Source organism: Astatotilapia calliptera, chromosome 11 (assembly GCF_900246225.1).
Source record: "Astatotilapia calliptera chromosome 11, fAstCal1.2, whole genome shotgun sequence".
In the NCBI taxonomy this organism is placed as follows: domain Eukaryota; kingdom Metazoa; phylum Chordata; class Actinopteri; order Cichliformes; family Cichlidae; genus Astatotilapia; species Astatotilapia calliptera.
Window position 1 is genome coordinate 3,791,089 of NC_039312.1, and position 20,546 is coordinate 3,811,634.

At 43.2% G+C, this 20,546-nt stretch overlaps 1 protein-coding gene across 1 annotated transcript in view; it reads right to left on the minus strand.

The window, feature by feature from the left end:
- LOC113032636 (NACHT, LRR and PYD domains-containing protein 12-like) overlaps positions 1–20,546 on the minus strand; it is a 55,778-nt gene that overhangs the window by 20,892 nt on the left and 14,340 nt on the right. The window contains exons 9-10 of the mRNA XM_026185648.1: positions 13,416–13,589; positions 11,320–11,493 (exon numbers count right to left, since the gene is read on the minus strand). Of these exons, the coding sequence (XP_026041433.1) occupies positions 11,320–11,493; positions 13,416–13,589 (348 nt within the window). The remainder of the gene's footprint in view (positions 1–11,319; positions 11,494–13,415; positions 13,590–20,546) is intronic.

The following is a 20,546-nucleotide window of genomic DNA, read 5'->3' on the forward strand; positions in this document are numbered from 1 at the left end:
CGCCCATTTAGGATAGCCGCACGTTTTGAGTGCTTCCTTTACATGTGTGTGTTCCTTCTTTTTACCTTCAGGCTTAGAGGGAACATGTTCTGCCCGGTGGTGTAGGGTCCTAATTACTCCAAGTTTGTGTTCCAGAGGGTGATGGGAGTCAAAGAGGAGGTACTGGTCCGTGTGTGTGGGCTTCCGGTAAACCTCGATGTTGAGGTTGCCGTTCTCCTCAATGTGCACAGCGCAGTCCAGGAAAGGCAAACAGTTGTCCTTTGTGTCTTCCCTGATGAACTTGATGTTTTTATCCACAGCGTCCATGTGCGCAGTGAAGGATTCCACTTCTTGTGTCTTGATCTTGACCCAGGTGTCGTCCACATATCTGTACCAGTGGCTGGGTACTCTTCCTTTGAAAGAGCCAAGAGCCTTCCTTTCCACTTCCTCCATGTAAAGGTTGGCTACAATAGGTGACACGGGGGAGCCCATGGCACAGCCATGTTTTTGTCTGTAAAAGCCTTCGTTGTATTTGAAATATGTAGTGGTGAGGCAGAGGTCTAACAGTGTGCAAATCTGATCGGGTGTGAAGTTGGTCCTGTCCTCCAAGGAGCTTTCTTCTTGTAGTCGTTTTCTGACAGTCTCCACGGCCTCCGTGGTGGGTATGCAAGTGAAGAGAGAGACTACATCAAAGGACACCATGGTTTCATCTGGATCCAGGGTAAGTTTCTGGACCTTGCCGGTGAAGTCGGTGGAGTTCTTGATGTGGTGTGGGGTGTTCCCCACGAGAGGAGCAAGGATGGTAGCAAGGTGTTTAGCAATGTTATAAGTGGCTGAGTTTATGCTACTGACTATGGGTCTGAGTGGGACAGCTTCCTTGTGGATTTTAGGAAGTCCGTAGATGTAGGGTATGGCATCCCCTGGGTAAAGGCGGTGATATGTAAGGCGGTCAATAATTTTGTCCTTTTCAAAGTCTTGAAGGCAAGCTATAACTTTCTTTTTGTAGCTGCTTGTGGGGTCTCGCTTTAAGGCTTCGTAGGTATTGTTGTCACTGAGGAGAGTAGTGATCTTTGTATGGTAATCTGTAGTGTTTAGGACCACGGTGCATCTTCCCTTATCAGCTGGTAAAACAGTGATGTTGTGGTCTTTGCTCAGGGAAGCGACGGCCTTCTTTTCCTGTATTGTGAGGTTGGATGGAGGGACTTTGGCACTGGAGAGCGTGGCTGAGACTTTCATCCTGATTTGCTCTGCTTCTGTCTGTGATAATTTATTAATCCGTATGGCAGATTCTGTGGCTGTGATGAGGTCCACTATGGGAAACTGTTGTGGAGAAATGGCAAAATTGAGTCCTTTGGCTAATACTCTCTTTTCAGGTTCAGTGAGAATTCTGTCTGAAAAGTTCTTAACCCATTTCTCCTGACTGTCTTCAGGTGTATTTTAGTATTTAGTATTTAGTATTTATTTATTTATTGTCATTGTCAAGAACAATGAAATTGCGTTTGGGGCTTCCATACAACCCCAAAAAAAGAAGAAAATAATAAATACCCCTTAAAACCCAAGTGTACATATTTAACCCAGTGTGACTCCAATGCAATAAGACAATCCTTAGCAATAATGTTCGTAGAAATTCAGACAAAGACCTGAGAAACATGACAAAATACAACAATGCAACCCATTCAATATTATTGTACTGTGAGATATGATATCAGATATGATAGTTATCTATTTAAGAAAGAGGGGGGGGGGGGGGGCAGGAGGGGGAAGAGAATAAAGATATGATGCACCAATGCAGACCAGTTCATTGCTATTAAGAAGTTGGATATGGTTATTGTCCGTGAGAGGGGGGCAGAGAGTTCAGGAGCCTCACAGCCTGTGGATACAGGCTGTTGGCCAGTCTGGATGTTCTGGCCTGTATAGACCTGTACCTTCTCCCTGAGGGCAGCAGATGGAAAAGGTGGCGCGCAGGGTGATGTTGGTCCCGCAGGATACTGTGCACCCTCCTCAGACAGCGAGTGGGGAAGATATTACTGATCTCTGGCAGACTTGTTCCAATAATTCTGCCAGCTTCTTTCACCACCCGCTGGAGTGCTTGCTGGTCGGCCTTGGTGCAGCTGGGGAACCACACTAGAAATCCATACGTCAGAACGCTGCTGATGGCACAGTTGTAGAAGTTCAACATCAGAGATCTGGGAATGTGTGCGCTCCGCAGTCTCCTCAGGTAGTAGAGGCGCTGTTGGGCCTTCCGTACAACTGAGGTGATATGGTTGCCCCAGGACAGGTCCTCGGTCACAGTTACCCCCAAGAATTTAAAACTGCTCACCCTCTCCACCGCCTCACTGCCAATGAAGAGAGGCAGATGGTTGTTATTGCCCCTCTTCCGGAAATCTACAATGATCTCCTTGGTCTTTTTGGTGTTTAAGACCAAGTTATTGTCGTGGCACCATGACTCTAGTTGTTGCACCTCTGTCCTATAGTTTGTCTCATCATTGTTGGATATAAGTCCGAGCACTGTAGTGTCATCTGCAAACTTAACAATGAGATTGGACGCGCAGGAGGAAATACAGTCATGGGTGAAGAGAGTGTATAGCAGAGGGCTCAGAACACACCCCTGAGGGGCACCGGTGTTGACCACAAGGGTGGAAGAGGTGTTCTTACCCACTCTGACACTCTGTCTACGGTTAGTGAGGAAGTCCACAATCCAGTTGCACAGAGAGGAGTTAAGTCCCAGTTGGTGGAGTTTGGGACGGAGTTTGTATGGCCGGATGGTATTAAAAGCCGAGCTGTAGTCTACAAAGAGGAGCCGTGCATAGGTGTTCCTGTGTTCCAAGTGCTTCAGTAATGTGTGCAGCACTGTGGCGATCGCATCCTCGGTTGACCGGTTCTCCCTGTATGCAAACTGGTGCGAGTCCAGGGATGGTGGAAAAGCAGCTCTGATGTGTTTAATGACCAGTCTCTCCAGGCATTTGGCGGGAATGGGGGTGAGTGCCACAGGTCTGAAATCGTTCAGACATGTGACATTTGACTGTTTTGGGATGGGAACGATGGTTGCTGCTTTGAAACAGGATGGTACCAGTGAACAGGACAACGGGGTGTTATATATAGAGGTGAAGACGTCCGCCAGGTCCGCAGCACAGTCTTTTAGCACCCGGCCCAGCACTCCATCCGGCCCGGCCGCCTTCCTGGTGTTAATGCTCCGGAACACACGCCTCAGCTCATGAGTGCTCAGGACCGGAGCAGGGTCGGTTGAGGGGAGAGGGGACAGGACAGGGTCGGTGTTCTCCCTGTCAAAACGGGCATAAAAGAGATTTAGATCCTCAGCCAGAGTAGAACTGTTGGCTGAGGGTGATGGTGTTCTTCTTTTGTAGTCCGTGATAGCCCTGATGCCCTCCCAGACCTGCCTTGGGTTTGTGTTGTTCTCAAACCTGGCCTCGATACGCCTCCTGTGCTGCTGCTTGGCAGTCTTGATGCCTCTTCTCAGGTTGGCCCTGGCAGCACTGTATGCCTCCTGGTCCCCGGATTTGAAAGCGTTGTTCCTTGTTCGAATAAGTTGTTGAACTCCGTGTGTCATCCAGGGTGGATTATTAGGGAACACACGGAATCGTTTCCAAGTTGTTACATTGTCCGCACAGAAACAGATGTAGTCCAAGACAGTGGAGGTGTAACTGTCCAATGCGACACGATTGTCAGTGTCCTGCACCTTGAATACATCCCAGTCTGTGCAGGTGTGTTTTCTTCTCTGGGTTGTGTAGGTTCAGGATGAGGAGTGTGTGTTTTTGAAAGCAAGGTGTGAAATTTCCTGCGTTGTCTTTCTTTTCCTTTATAGTGTTGGGCCCGCTGAGCCTTGTCCACAAACTTGTAAACCTCTTCTAAGATTGGAGAGGGTAGAAGGATTTCCAGTTCCTGCAGGGTCTGGCTGATCTTGATCTAGAGGGCATCTATGGTGAACTCACCCGAAAACTCTGGCTGATTGGGACCCACACCCAGTTTCACACCTTGGCTCAGGCGATTAGAGGATCATCAGGGGGTCCTTTTGTCCCTCTGTGGGGGGTCACTCCCACTAGGTTTATATCTGGGACTCTCCACCATTTGACCTTAGAACTGAAAAAGCTTCTCGGATGAGAGGTGAAACGTCTTCAAGTAACTTAAATGCAGCAGTGAAGACAGCTGAGAATTGGGGAGCAGTTTCAGGTGTTATAGGGCATATAAGAGAGGGGGCCTGGGTTTGTTTGGGGGATGAGTGAGGAATTGGAACATTAAACAAAATGAAATTATGGTCAGACGGACACACATCAATCACTTCAACGCCGATCACTGAGAGCCCAGATGACAAGATGAGGTCAAGAGTGTGGCCCTGCTTGTGTGTAGGGCCGTTGACAGACTGGGTCAGATTAAATGAGTCCAAGAGTTGTAAAAACTCCCTAACCAAAGGTTTAGAGGGGCAACACATATGGATATTGAAGTCGCCAAGGATTAGAAGCCTATCAGTGGTTGGCAATGTCACAGATAGAAAATCCGAAAATTCCTTAATGAAGTCTTTGTTAAGGTGAGGAGGCCTATAAACTAGAGCACAGAGTACAGGAGAGGACAGATCCAGCATAAACAGTTGCAGTTCAAAACTGGTGTAGACACTTCTGGGTAGTATTCTGCATTTAAAGTGATCTCTGAAAACTGTTGCTAAGCCTCCTCCATGACGGCAGGTCCTAGGTGTGTTAAGGAAGTTACAGTTTTCAGGAGTGAATTCCACAAAAGCAGCTAGATCATCAGTAGTTAGCCAAGTTTCAGTAATAAAGAGAAAGTCCAAGCCATGAGAAACAAACAGGTCACGGTATATGAAAGTCTTGTTCACCACGGACCTTGCATTGATTAATGCCAATTTAAGTGGTGAAGAATCCAAGACTGAATGTGTGACAGCACCTGATGGTACAAATTCCAGATGCTGAAAATTGGTGATGTTGGCACCTCTTTTTTTTCCTGTCCAGTCTAGTTGGGTTACGACGGAAAGCTGACCAAATAGATGGTATTTGGTGAGAAAGTCCGTTTCCCACAGGATGATTACATACATGCAAATTATGACGGCAGCCCCAGTGAATATAGCGTGGACAGCGAGCTATCCCCAAAGCAACACAGCGTGCATAAGTTTGGGGAGGCAGCCAAGTCCTTGTGTTAAGATGTAGCAGTTCCAATTTTAAATAGTGCATTCCGTCATTTGCATAAAGGTCAGAGCCTTTAATATGGCTATAAAAAACACTGCATAGTCCAATGATAAAACCAAGCAACAGTAGGCATATCCATTGTATGGTTAAAAGGGGAATCATAGTTTCTCCATTTGTTCACACAGCCAAGTTAAAACCACGTTAGCCAGCATGCCACAGCCACGAATTAAGTAGATGCGTCTCTAACAGCATCACCATCAACACAGGAGCACCTCAGGGTTGTGTCCTCTCACCACTGCTCTACTCCCTCTACACTTCAGACTGCGTGGCCACCCATGGCTCCAACACCATTGTGAAGTTTGCTGACGACACAGTGGTGTTGGGTGTGTCGGGATGAAATATTATTTTACTATTCATTATTATTACTGTTGCATCACTTATGATTTATCATTATTATCATTTCATTGACACATTTATTGAAACTGATGATGTTATATTAAAGTCTGTATTTCAGGTGTTAGTATAACTACATTATAATCTTATATACACATATATTGCCTTTTTGTGCTTATTAAAGGGTTGAAGTTAATTAATGGTTTGAAGCTACAGCAGGCGCGAGTTCGACTGATCAATGGAGCAAAGTTCAAGCTGAAAGAATTGCCTATATATACAATTTAACACATATTATACATGATTGTTTAAGAGATGAAATAAAGGCCGTGTGCCCTGTGCTATGGATGTTTGCCTGGTAACAGATGACGTAGAGGGGGGTCATGTACTGAGGTTAAAACACAGACACATAGTCTGCCTGAGTGAACTGACTGCAAATGTTGTGTACCTGCATACGTGACAGTTTAGTTCTGATAAGCCCAGAAGAGTGTAATAACAGGAAGCATCTGGAGGAACAAAGGAAGTAGCTGTTCTTTTTTAGAATATCTCCTGAGATAGAATTACTGGAACATGCATGTTGTTTTTCATCTGCGGTGACGCGAGTTACTGGTCATCATAAGTATAAATATCACACCCACCTATTGTTCGGGGGAGATCGAGGCTGATGTTTTGCAGAGCCCATCTTCACCACATATATGCGTTTTAATAAAATCATTTGTGTTGACCCACTATGGACTTTCAGTCGTATGTCTCTTCTCAAATAAGAACCAGGTAACAGGTGCCATCTCCAACAGCGATGAGGCGGCCTACATTGACGAAGTGAAGAATCTGGCATCATGGTGCCAGGATAACCATCTCCAGCTGAACGTTGGCAAGACCAAGGAGCTGGTGGTGGACTTCAGAAGGAGTCAGCACAGAGACTACAAGCCCATTATCATCAAGGGAACTCCAGTGGAGAGGGTGCAGTCCTTCAAGTATCTTGGTGTCCACATCTCCTCAGACCTGACATGGGCTGCCCACATTCAGGTCCAGACCTAAAAGGCTAGGCAGCGCCTGTACCACCTACGACAACTGAGGAAGTTCAGGGCCTTGCCAGCGATCCTCAGGACTTTCTATGCAGGTGCTGTGGAGAGCATCCTCACACAGAACATGACATCGTGGTTTGGGAACAGCTGTGTGAAGGACCAAAAAGCTCTCCAGAGAGTGATCCGTACAGCAGAACGCTGCTGCAGGATTGCTCTCCCCGCGCTTCAGGACACCTACACCAGGAGATGCCGGACTAGAGCAGCGCAGATACTGAAGGACCCGTCCCATCCTGACAACAAACTGTTCCAACTTCTGCAATCTGGTAGAAGGTTCCGCATCCTCCGGGCAAGGACAGAGAGACTCAAGAGGAGCTTCTATCCCCAAGCCATCCGGGCCCTAAACCATAACAAGCCCTCCCCCCACACTCACACACCCGCCATCTCACAGCATCCATAAGTGACTGAGACAGGACTCTCTTCTAGACAGTCTGAACCCACCGGCACAATGTACATTTCAATTTTTTAAAAATTTTAATATGTTCAGATTGTCTATTTTGTAAAATGTTCAGATAGTGTATTCTTATTTAATTCATTTAATGTAGAGAATTCATCCACTTGCTGCACACAATGCCACTTACTGCATATAGTGTCCCCCGTGTATATATTCACTTAATGTATATATTGCTCTTCCCGCTGTAAACACATTATTCAGACAAAAAACATTGCATTTATTTTTTATCATAACTCTAGTTTTACGTGGCCAGTCAACATGATTTAAAACTGGTATATAGTTTGAAGTCCGGGCTTTCGACTCTGACTCTGGGTCGCTGCATCTTGTTGCTGTGCCATCTTAAATGGGTTAAGAAATTAATATAGCCACTACAGTGACCATCAAAACAATGAAACAATATTGCCGTAAACAGTTTTGTGACAGCATGGAACAAATGATAGTGTAATATGAAACGATAGACGTTTTTATATCGTCATCTGCTATATATCATTATATTGAACAGCCCTAGGGGCATGGGTGTCTCTCTTCTCTCTCCTGAAGTCCACAAGGAGCTCTTATATGTTTGCTGGTATTCAGGAGCACGTTATTGTCAGCACACCATACAACTAGGTGCTTTACCTCTTCCCTATAGTCAGACTCATCATTGTCATCTGCAGACTTGATGATGCAGTTGGATCCATACCCTAGGTCTGCAGTCACAGGTGAAAAGGGAGTAGAGGAACGGGCTCAGCACAAAGCCCTGTGGAGTGCCAAGGTTGTTGTCTGTAAGGGTGATGGCGGTAGTGCATTTTTGGCATGACTTGACATGTTGGTCAGAAAGTCCAGATGGAGTTGCTGATTCCAAGTTTAATAATCAGTGTGGAGGCAATAACTGTATTGCATGGTGAGCTGAAGTCAACAAAGAGCATTCTTGCATAAGTAAGTAAGTAAAGTTTATTTATATAGCCCCTTGCACAGACGTGTCACAAAGTGCTTTACAAGAAAGGAAAGAAAACACAATACAGTCATAAATACATCATAAATACAACATAACCCCTTGTCTAATTAAAAGCTTTTTGAAATAAAAATGTCTTTAGCTGCATTTTTAAGTTCTCCACCGAGTCCAGACACCATAGAAGTAGAGGAAGTGCAATCCACAGTCTGGGTGCAACAGCTTGGAAAGATCAGTCCCCTTGAGTTCTAAAACGAGTATGGGGGACCACTAAAAGGTTTTGATTTGATGACCTCAGGTTGAGAAGGGGTATGTGTATGAATCAAATCAGCAATATAGGGAGGGGCATGTCCCTGTACTCTAAAGGTTAAAACTAAAACGGAACCTAAATCTGATTGGTAGCCAATGAAGCGACTTTAAAACAGGAGTCATATAAGCTCCCTTGATCGATCGGGTCAGTAGCCTCGCTCACTCTGCAACGGCTGTAGACGAGCTAGCCCTTTCTTGTTTAGAAAAGTAAACAGGCTGTTACAGTAATTGAGTCTTGTAGAGACATAAGGATGGATTATCATCTCAAGTTCACTTGTTGACATGATGGATCTAAGTTTTGAAACATTCCTCAAGTGAAAAAAAGCTTACTATCTTACTTACTACCAGCTCATTTAAATTTCCCCCCAAACAAAAAGCTTCATCAAAAGTAACACCTAGATTTCTAAGGTTACGCTTCTGTGAGGAACCTAAATCACCGATTTGCTGTTTAATATCAGGCATTGGTCTGGTGCAATAATCAAAGATTCTGTTTTGTCTGGGTTTAGCTGTAAGCAATTGTTGTTCAACCATTGTTTAATGTTGGTTAAACACTCAATTGGAGCAGAGAGCTTATGAACTTCAGAAGGCTTAAATGAGTATTATAGCTGAATATCATCAGCAAAAAGATGATAAGACGCATCAGGAGACTGCCATATTTTCTGTGTGCAAAAGGGCAAAAGCTGTTCAGGCATGTAGGTGATGAGTGTTTTGGCACTGGCGTGATGGAGGAAAGAAAGAAAATGGAGTCCATAAAATGAAATACATTTGGTTTTCTTTTTGTTTCCTGCTTGAGAGATGACCTAAAGTATATGATTTCTTCCTTACTGTTCAGGCTTGTTTTATTTTTATTTACCAAAGTTAAATTCTGTCCATCACTTATCTAATTAATGTCAAGCTTAAATGCATATTACATTTCTATAAGCTTTAGTATTTGGAGACTTCAAGGAGCCCTTATTGTTTTTCATGCTTCCTATGTCTGCTTTGATTTCTTGATTTTTAAGTTTTGTCTTTTGGCCTCTAAAGGGTCCTTTTTTGTCACTTCCTCCACCTCTACATATATACCTGTCTTCAGGATTCATTTTTAAATCCTCACCCTTTCATAAAAAAATTTAACAGAGAAATTCACAGTCAGGCTGTATGACAGTCAGTGTATGTAGTCCATCTACACCATCACTCTTCATCTCACTCACTTAGTTCAAACATGATAAATTTACCGTCTGTTCTACAGACCTGCCAAAGCTCATCAAGCATTTCTATTTGGTTGTTGTATCACAGGTTCTAAAAACTTTCTGATTATTAAGCTTTAATAATTATTTATTTTTCATCTTTTGATAAAGCTATGCTAAAAGTTATCCCTGCTTTTAGTGTCTGCAGTAAGTTAGGATAAATGTATGCAGACCTGTCTCTGTACAGAGATGTGATCTTAATCTGGTCAAAAGGGAGGATGAAAATTTCCCTTAAAAATCGCTGCACCATTGAACATACAGAGATTACAGATGGACCGATCCGATATTACGTATCGGTATCGGTCCGATACCGACCTAAATTACTGGATCAGGTATTGGACCGATCCGATATTACGTATCGGTATCTGTCCGATACCGACCTAAATTACTGGATCAGGTATCGGAGAAAAATAAAAAAATGTAATCCGATCCATTAAATATCAAAAAAACATCTCACAAAACTTGCGACATGGCGATACTCGGCTCACAACCGTAGCACGTCGCAGCAGTGTGCATCACGTGATAGAGCGGCTGTGTGTATTTGGAGCCTCGCTACCAAACCAACATTTCATCTCTGAGGAAGTGATCCCAGAGAGAAGTAAATCAAGAGTGTAAGTTCATCTCTGAATGTTAGTAAAGCATTCCAGCCTTAAGCTTAACAACCGATATATGGAGAGACTGCCTCTCTCTCTCTCTCCCCCTCCCTCTCCTGTTGCTACTTCAATCATGAAACTGATCAATGATCAGCTGATCGGCTTTTCTCTCTTGTTTGTTTATCGCCCACTTCGCGGCACAAAGAGGAAACCAGCGGCTGAACAACGGCAGAACGTTTAAGTTTGATAAGCTGTTGTTAGAATTTAGTTAATATTACTTTGTACACCAGGATCTTTTTCTACGCAGCTGACGGCTGGTAACTGTGCAGGGGCGGGGTCTAACAAAGTTTAGCCAGGGGGGCCGATAGGGCATTAACAGGGAAAGGGGGGCACAAAGACATACTTTTCTTTCTTATTCTCATTTAAAATGTCTAGCTTTTAATAAATAATTATCTGAATCTCACACCCAAAGTTTTAATCTGATGTAAAATGTATAGAAGTCCATTACTGTATATAGTAACTGTTAAGTCTAATATACCCTAGTAAGCTATAGTACTTTTTCCTTTGGGAAGATACCATCTGTGCAGTCTGCAGTTCTGTTGAAGAAAGATGTTGAACCTATTTAATTATTCTTGGAAAATAATTTATTTCTGTGCATTTTTTTTCACACTGCATCAAATTAAAGTTGATTACATCGATTAAGCATCATGGGGAGGAGGGTGGGGGGTGGTTCCCTATTTTTTTTTTCCTTTGCTGGGAGTTTTAGAGCCCTATTAGTTAGGTTGCTTACTCTTTAAAATACCAGAATAGGAAGGATGGAGTAGGTTTGAGTTTATTAGATTGATCAGTATTGCTGAACTATGAAATATTTTGGGTGCAGTGTATTTTTTACATACAGGTATAACAGAGTAGATTTAGTGTTTTGTTTTGTTTTTTTACTTGAGTATGAACTTATACAAAAAGCAGCAAGATATTAAAAAAACTGTTTTATTGATTAAAAAACACACTATATCGGATTCATATCGGTATCGGCAAATATCCAAATTTATGATATCGGTATCGGACATAAAAAAGTGGTATCGTGCCATCTCTAACAGAGATCTGTCCAAATGGTGAATAAATGGTAAGCAAAAGTCAGTTATCATTAATGTTTCTGCAAATGTTTCCAGCTCTTCTTCCTCTATCCGACATTCTCTCCATACCTGAGAGTGTCCAGTCTCCAGCATGGATCCTTCAGTTGAGCCGACAGCAGCTTCATTCCTGAGGGCCCTGGATGATTGTAGCTCAGGTCCAGCTCTCTCAGATGGGAGGGGTTGGAGCTCAGAGCTGAGGCCAGAGAAGTACAGCCCTCCTCTGTGATCAGACAGCCTGACAGACTGCAGACACACAAAACAATTGACCTGAAAATGCTTCAGTCAAATTTTGCCTTTGTTCTTCTTTTTTCAGATACAATGACCCTCACTCACTCTATCCATTCAATTGAACCAGGTCCAGGCCAGCCAAAGGCGGAGCCTGCCCCGAGTGGTGGCCAAAATTGCAGCTACATAGCAAAAGAGGCGGAGGTGGGAAGAGCTGCAGGTTTGGTGGAGCGTGGGCTGAAATGCTGCTGCAGGTGAGATTGACTCAACTGCATGGCACCTACAAGCATGTCTTTCCGGCTTAAAATCTGTGCTCTGCTAGCTGTTGATGGTTTTTGTTACAGCTGGCAGCAGGACAGCTGCAGTCATTTGAATGTATACCAGCAACCGTGTCGAAAGTGTACAATAAAGATGCTAAAAAAGCATAGAAATGTCATCTGGTCTGCCGTGGTTTATTACACGGTATTTGACTACAGATGGAAGGAAGATATCCATTTTAATGTGAAGATACTGCCAACAGAACCAGGATGAGGGAAAATTGAAGAGAAAAAAAAACATAAACAGCAAAATACAATCTACAAGAGAGCAGAGATAAATGTTAATGTGCTCAAGTTGCAGAAGAGTGGAGAAGAAATGTTCAGTACTTCATGGGAACTCCCCCAGTAGTCCAGACGTGTGGAAGCGCGACTCAGGATGGATTCAGGGTCACCTGATCCACCCCTACCTATATGCTTTATCAAAAATGAAACCCTAACCTTACATATCTATATTATTGCTAATATATATTGTAATATATCTATATCACTAAAGCACTTCTGGATGGATGCAAACTGCATTTCGTTGCCCTATACCTGTGCATGTGCAATGACAATAAAGTTGAATTCTATTCTATTCTATTCTATTCTAATCTAAGTCTATTTTTAAATACTCTAACGAATCACAAGTAAGGCTGTTTAATGCTCACTGCTTACCTCGTTGCATAGCAGTGAGCACTGAAAATGATGTCACATCATCCGTTTTAGTGTTGCTTCAGCTGGTTGTGCACATAATGATTATTTTTAACCTACCACATGGAACTATCACAGCTGGGTTGGAAGCAAAACTATTGCATCAGTTTTTTTACCATTTTAATTACATTTCAGTACAGAAGGTCTCAGAGATTTACAGATTAAACAGGCGGCATTGCAACAGTTTGAAAATATGAGACTGGGGAGAAATTCTCCCCAGTGTTGTTGCTTCTAGTGTTGTTGCTTCTAATTCTGATTTCTTTTGCTTCCAGTTTTGATCTCTTTTTCTATATCATTGCTGATCTGGGTGAGGGTATACTGGTGACCAAAGGCACCAGAGTAAAGTGCTCTGCTTGGAGAATACGGTCTCATGAGGTCTTTAACATATCATTGAACCTGAATAAGCAGGACTTTGTATAGCGGAAGAATTTGGATTTTAATTCTTGTTTCAACAGGGAGCCAATGATAAGGACCTAATATGGGATAAATATAGTTGCTCTTAGTAAGATGAAATGATGATTTCAATTTTTTCAATACTGATCACGGGAAAGAAAGCAGAATTATATTTTGTCTTTAATGTGCATATTAGAGGACAAAAAATAGACCGCATTTGATCACAAGATTAATTGTACTGTTATGAAAAGAACAGAGCTTTACAGCTTCTCTCTGAGAGGAAACAGCCACTTAGTCTAAAAACAAAGAACACACACACAAACCTGAATTTAATGTGTATTGATGGGGCAATGACGAGTTGCTAGAATAGCTAATTCCTTATTTTAAACACATTATAAATGTGGCAATCTACTGTGATTTAGAAATAATGAAAAAAAAAAAAAACCTATGACACAAAAATAAATGGAAAAAACTCACATTTAATAAGTTTTAATTGGTTAGTTACATCATTTGATGAAAAAAAAAATCCTTTGATCTGACCTCAGAGTGTTAAGTTTCCAGTGTGGATTCTGCAGTGCAGCAGACAGAAGCTTCACTCCTGAATCTTGCAGGTTGTTGTCACTCAGGTCCAGCTTCCTCAGACTAGAGGGCCGGGAGCCGAGAACTGAGAACAGAGCTTCACAGCTTCTCTCTGATTGGAAACAGCCACTCAGTCTGAAAAATAAAATAAAACGGAGTTTCTGTTCAATACCAAAAACTTTAAATGTTCAACTTAAAGAAAACTGTTCTCAGTGTGCACTCATGCTATTGCAGCCACGTGATTGGTTTGGCAAAACACTGTTCTCATTGTCATTGTCTTTCCATTTCTTTACTCTAAATGTGGCTAGAATGCACTCTGTTGACTTTATATTGATTGTGCCTCGTGTTTTTATTGAAAAGACATTTATTGAAAAATAGCTAATTAGTATTAACAAACAAGAAGAAAATTCAAATCTTCACCTGAGCAGTGCATTGACAAAGAGAATTTGGTTAAGAAGATCAGAGCAGTAGTAAGAAAGGACATTACAGTAGGAGAACATCATGCATCGTTAACCTCCTAGGACCTGGCATTTACACATGTGGACATCGCGCACCGCGGATGACGTCAGTGCGCACACTGTGTCTGAGGAGGATGTGCGGAAGTGCTTCAGGAAGGTGAACGCGCGCAAATCTACTGGTCCGGACGGGATTCCCGGCCGAGTCCTTAAGTCATGCGCGGCTCAGCTGGCTGGAGTGTTTACACACATCTTCAACGGCTGTATCCCAATTCAGGGTCTGCAGCCTTAAAGGCCGCATTTTAAGGCCAATTACGTCACAGCGACGCAACGAAGGCTGTCCCAATTCAAAGGCTGCTCGAAATGCGGCCCTCAAATGCGTCCTTCATTTCCCTGAATTTTAAGGACGTGGCGGTGTAGACTTCGTGGCCCAACATATCCCAGAATGCATAGCGCGGCGGTGGGTGTGGATAATTTTGCCGAAAAAAACGGCGGATGAGGGGCGCCCGAAGAGTAAACTTTAAGTAAGTACTGAATATTATGTCACTTATTTATGTGCAAATGTTTAATAACGAAGAACATCAAAACATGACTGTTGGCCACATGTCGGCAAAGTTATGTGACATTAGTGACGTTTGTACTAACTTGGTTTTAAAGCCTTTACTTTAAAATATACGCCATTCAATAGCTGAGCTTAATCTTACAGAGAATGATCAAAGCTCATGTAGAAACAAACAAACAAATGAACAAAAGATTTTCTCCTTCATTTCTGTCAAACAAAGCTGTATGAAACATTTCCAGCTGTTAGTATCATGGTTGCTAGGCAACCTGGGCAGCGCAACGGAGGCTAGACCGTCCCATTTCACAAGCCTCGCACTTCCGGCCTTAGCGGTCTTTAAGTACGCGGCCCTTGAGGATCGTTGAGACTGCGTACTTTAAGGCTGCAGACCCTGAATTGGGATACAGCCAACCTTTCCCTCTCTCTGTCTGTAGTCCCAGCCTGCTTCAAAATGGCCACCATCGTCCCTGTACCCAAATCCTCCACCATCTCCTCATTGAATGACTGGCGACCTGTAGCCCTGACCCCCATCGTAAGCAAATGCTTTGAGAAGCTGGTCAGGGACTTCATCTGCTCTTCACTACCCGACTCACTGGACCCTCTACATTTCGCATACCGCCACAACAGGTCCACCGATGATGCCATAGCCCTGACACTACACACTGCCCTGTCACACCTGGAGAAGAGAGACACGTATGTGAGAATGCTGTTTGTAGATTACAGCTCAGCATTCAATACCATCGTTCCCTCGAAGCTGGACAGGAAACTGCAGGATCTAGGACTGAGCAGCTCCCTCTGCAGCTGGATCCTTAACTTCCTGTCTGACAGAAGCCAAGTGGTCAGACTGGGCAGCATCACCTCATCCCCCATCACACTGAACACTGGTGCTCCACAGGGGTGTGTACTGAGCCCTCTCCTGTACTCACTCTACACCCATGACTGCACGGCCACTAACAACTCCAACATCATTGTGAAGTTTGCGGACGACACTACAGTGGTGGGTCTTATCACCAACGGTGATGAGAGGCTTACAGGGAGGAGGTCAGCGCCCTGACCCACTGGTGTCAAGACAACCATCTCACCCTCAACGTCGCAAAGACAAAGGAGCTGATAGTGGACTTCTGGAGGTGCAGAGAAGCACACACCCCCATCACCATCAACGGCGCTGCTGTAGAGAGAGTGAGCAGCTTCCGCTTCCTTGGTGTACATCTGGCTGAGGATCTTATGTGGTCAGGACACATAAACAAAACAGTGAAGAAGGCACAGCAGTGTCTCTTCTTTCTCAGGAGACTGAAAAGATTCGGCATGAGCCCCCGCAGAGCATTGAGAGCATCCTCACTGGATGCATCACCACCTTGTACGGCAACAGCACCGCCTACAACCGCAAAGCTCTCCAGAGAGTAGTGCGGTGCTCTGAATGGATAATTGGAGGTGAGCTTCCCTCCCTCCAGGACATCTAAAGGAAGCGGTGCCTGAGGAAAGCGGGGAGGATCATCAAGGACTCCAGTCACCCCAGCCATAAACTGTTCAGACTACTTCCATCAGGAAGGAGGTTCTGCAGCATCCGGTCCCGAACCAGCAGACTGAGAGACAGCTTTTTCCATCAGGCCATCAGACTGCTGAACACGTCATAGACACCTCAGCTTCACTACTGGAACTTGAACATTATGCGCTCCACACTGTACATTAATGCCACTTGTTTTGCACATGTCCAACTACCAACCTCTGTATATTTTATTTTATTGTTTACTCTATGTAATTTGTAAAATATGTATACACAAACACACACACACACACACACATGTAGAAAAACATATCTAGTATACACATCCAGTAATGCATATACTATTATATATTGTACATATATTTATTAGTCTCAGATTTAGCCATTCTTATATTTTGCTTGTTTTACGTTATTGTATTTTTTGCACACCTCTGTTGCTTGTGAAGCTCGCACACAAGAATTTCACTCACATGTACTGTACCAGTGTACCTGCACATGTGATGTGACAATAAAAGTGATTTGATTTGATTTGACATCACATTTTGGGTTGTCTAGACCAAAATACAAAATGTTGCCTCTGTTCTATCAAATTAATTTTAATATTGGAAAATTAAAACTTGAGTAAGAAATGCAGTTTTTAAATGAAGATTTCATTTCTGAATTGAAAAAAAATATTCCTGCCTACCACACACAGGCTATGTAGTACCTCAGTGAAACAATAATTCCCTTTCATGCTAAATTATGAACTGAATGATTGATCAATATTTTTTTATTTGCATTTTGGAATGCTGAATTCAATTTCACTAGCCACACCCAGGCTTGATTACTGACAGACCTGTTGAATCGAGCGATCATTTATCCCTTGTACAATATTCATATTGACCCATTTGAAATTTTTAACAGAAAAACAAACAAACAAACAAACAAACAAACAAACAAACAAACAAACAAACAAACAAACAAACAAACAAACAAACAAAAACACAAAACACAAGTCCAGAGGGCAAAAGAGATAAACACTTCCATGTCACATTACAGAATCTTCCACAATCAGTGTGACCAAAAGGTTGAGCTGTCAGAGGACTCTAGAACTCATATTTGAAGAGAGTCAGGCATACAGTGACATGGAAGAGGAAGATGTCTCACAATAGGAGGATAATTTAGAAATAATTTCATTCTGTTTCTGAAAGTAAATCTAAAGGTGGCCGTCACTTGGAATCCCTCAGTGACAGAGTCCCTGCTCAGCTGCTAACATAAGACGAATTTTACCAGGACATACATGTTTGCAGCAAGTCATTTTCAAGATATCAAGTCAATCAGAAAATTATTCTGGATATAACCAGTCCTGAGGTGAAACTTATTTTCAGTGACCAGCAGAAAAAACATCATGAAGACATCACACATTTGTAGGCCTACATTGGGATCCTCATCCTTGGTGTATACAGGTCAAGAGGGGAGTTGACTGAAAGTCCGAGGGATGCTGAGACATGGAGAGAAATTTTTAGAGCTACAATGTCTCTGAAGAGCTTTCACATGAAAGCTCTCAAGGATCATCAGATTTGATTATCCTGAATCAAGACATGTTAGAAGGCAGTCTGCACTGTGTGGGACTAGTGGGTGGACCGGGTTCCCCTTTTATACTAACACTAACTACTGATCTTATCTATTTCTGATTTTATCTGTTTTGATTTTATATACTGTTTTGTTTGTTTGTTAAGCTTAAATTTCAAAACTTTAACTACTGATTTTATCTACTGTTCTGATTTTATCTGTTTTGATTTTATATACTGTTTTGTTTGTTTGTTTGTTTGTTTGTTTGTTTGTTTGTTTGTTTGTTTGTTTGTTTGTTTGTTTGTTTGTTTGTTTGTTAAGTGGGTTTAGAGCTCTGGGTAGCTCCCCAGCTGGGTCTAGACTGGGTCTAGAGAGTATTTTAAATTCAGGGAATTTAAAATAGAAAGTAGCTCGTCCACAGAAGGACTGGTAGCTCCCCTTACGATAAGGGTTCAGATCGCGCGAACAGGTGTGAAATGTGTGTGTTTAGTTAGTTTGTTTGTTTGCTTGTTTTAATCAATTTTAAATCATGCTTTTTGTTTGCTTTTGTTTCTAATGTCTCTGTAAAGCACTTTGAATCACCTTGTTGTTGAATTGTGCTATACAAATAAATTTGCCTTGCCTTGCCTTGCCTTTTATGACACTGGGCAAAGTGTAACTGTGGACGATTCACCTGTGGGTTAGAGTTTGCCTCCATTTCAGGCAGTGTATCCCATCCAGACCAGCAATGGCATGACACTTTGGCCTGTATGTGATCTTGCTTCATTTTATGTATGGAACATGTAAATTTATACAGAGAAGCCAGAAAGAGGAGCTGCTGAAAGAAACCAGGGGACACAAGTGTGACTGATAAGATTTAAACTGCAGGGCTAAGTACGCCAAGGGAGTCAAGCTGGGTGACTCATCCACACCAGCTCCAGAACCTCATAGGATCAGGGATTAGAAGTTCTTCCACAAAGAGCCAAACGAGATTTCCAGTACATGGGTTTGTAGACAAAACCCATGTAGCTCTGCTATCTGTTTTTTCATCAGTTCAGTCTCTAGTTCAGTCTCCTGTGTTGCTGTCTGCTCAGTCTCTAATTCAGTCTCCTGCTCAGTCGCCCTTAGCTCAGTCTCCTGCTCTGTTGTCTGCAGTTCAGTTACCTGCTCAGGTTGCAGTTCAACCATTAGCTCTGCTTTCTCCTCAGTATGCAGTTCAACCTTCTCCCTAGTGTGCAGCTCAACCATTAGCACAGCCTGCAGTTCAATCAGTAGCTCAGCTATTTACTCAACCGTCAGTTCGGCCATCAGTTCAGCTACCCATACAGCCAGGGGTCCCCATACCTTCTGGCCCTGCATCTGCTGGAGGCTCAGGTTAGCCAAACCAGCACTCCGTGGCTCCCACACCGGCATCTGCCTCATCCACTGGGGCTTCTAGAGAGCCCAGCCAGCATTTCCTTGTGTCCGCTTGGGGTTCTGGAGGGTCCGAGGGGCCCATTCAGCCATCTGCCATCTGGATCATTTCAGCCATCTTTGGTCCCCACTGGAGGGTCCAGTGCATCCATCCAGCCTGCTCTCTAGTGTGTGCAATAGTCATCTGGTTTTGACAGCTCGTTCAAATCACAACCTCTGGGTGCATTTGGGTCCTTTCTTCACCTCCACATGGCTTGCCTCGTCAGCCGTGACAGTGTCAAGTCCGCGTCTTTGTAAATGTTGCATGTTTCATGTTTTATTTTGACAGTTCCAAGTCCTGTGTTCAGTGTTTTCAGTTTTGTATCAATGGCTGTATCCCAATTCAGGGTCTGCAGCCTTAAAGTACGCAGCCTCAACGATCCTCAAGGGCCGCGTACTTAAAGACCGCTAAGGCCGGAAGTGCGAGGCTTGTGATATGGGACGGTCTAGCCTCCGTTGCGCTGCCCAGGTTGCCTAGCAACCATGATACTAACAGCTGGAAACGTTTCATACAGCTTTGTTTGACAGAAATGAAGGAGAAAATCTTTTGTTCATTTGTTTGTTTGTTTCTACATGAGCTTTGATCATTCTCTGTAAGATTAAGGTCAGCTATTGAACAGCGTATATTTTAAAGTAAAGGCTGTAAAACCAAGTTAGTACAAACGTCACTTATGTCACATAACTTTGCCGACATGTGGCCAACAGTCATGTTTTGATGTTCTTCGTTATTAAACATTTGCACATAAATAAGTGACATGATATTCAGTACTTACTTAAAGTTTACTCTTCGGGCACCCCTCATCCGCCGTTTTTTTTTCGGCAAAATTATCCACACCCACCTCTGCGCTATGCATTCTGGGATATGTTGGGCCACGAAGTCTACACCACCACGTCCTTAAAATTCAGGGAAATGAAGGACGCATTTGAGGGCCGCATTTCGAGCAGCCTTTGAATTGGGACAGCCTTCGTCGCGTCGCTGTGACGTAATCGGCCTTAAAATGCGGCCTTTAAGGCTGCAGACCCTGAATTGGGATACAGCCTGGGTCTCAGTATTTGCCATTGGTTCCAGCTGTGTTTCGCTCCTGTATCCCATTCCCTCATTATCCTCTGTGCATTTAAGCCCTATGGGCCCCTAGTCACATCTTTGCACATTGCTGTGCGTTTTTCCCAGGCTTCTGGTTTCTACTTTCCTACGTTCTTAACTTCCCAGTTTTTTTAGATTTGTTTTCTTATTCCCGGTTTTGTATTATTTAAATTTTGATAGAGCATTAAAGCTGCCTCCGTGAGTTCACTCCTGATCCAGCCTGCCACAGCGCTCTATATCACAACTAAGAGTCACCTCTGTTGCGGAGGATAAATTCTTCTGTGTTATCAGCCTCAGGAAGCAAAAGTTAAGGGCATCTCAGATTAAAGCCCAGATAAATGCCACACAGAGTTCCAGTAGCAGACATTTCTCTACATCCACTCTTCAGAGGAGACTGTGCTAATCAGGCCTTTATGGATCCTGCAGTGATATCCTATCCCATCCAGTTTGCGTTTAGTTGGACCATCATTTATTTTTCAACAGGACAATGACCCCAAACACACCTCCA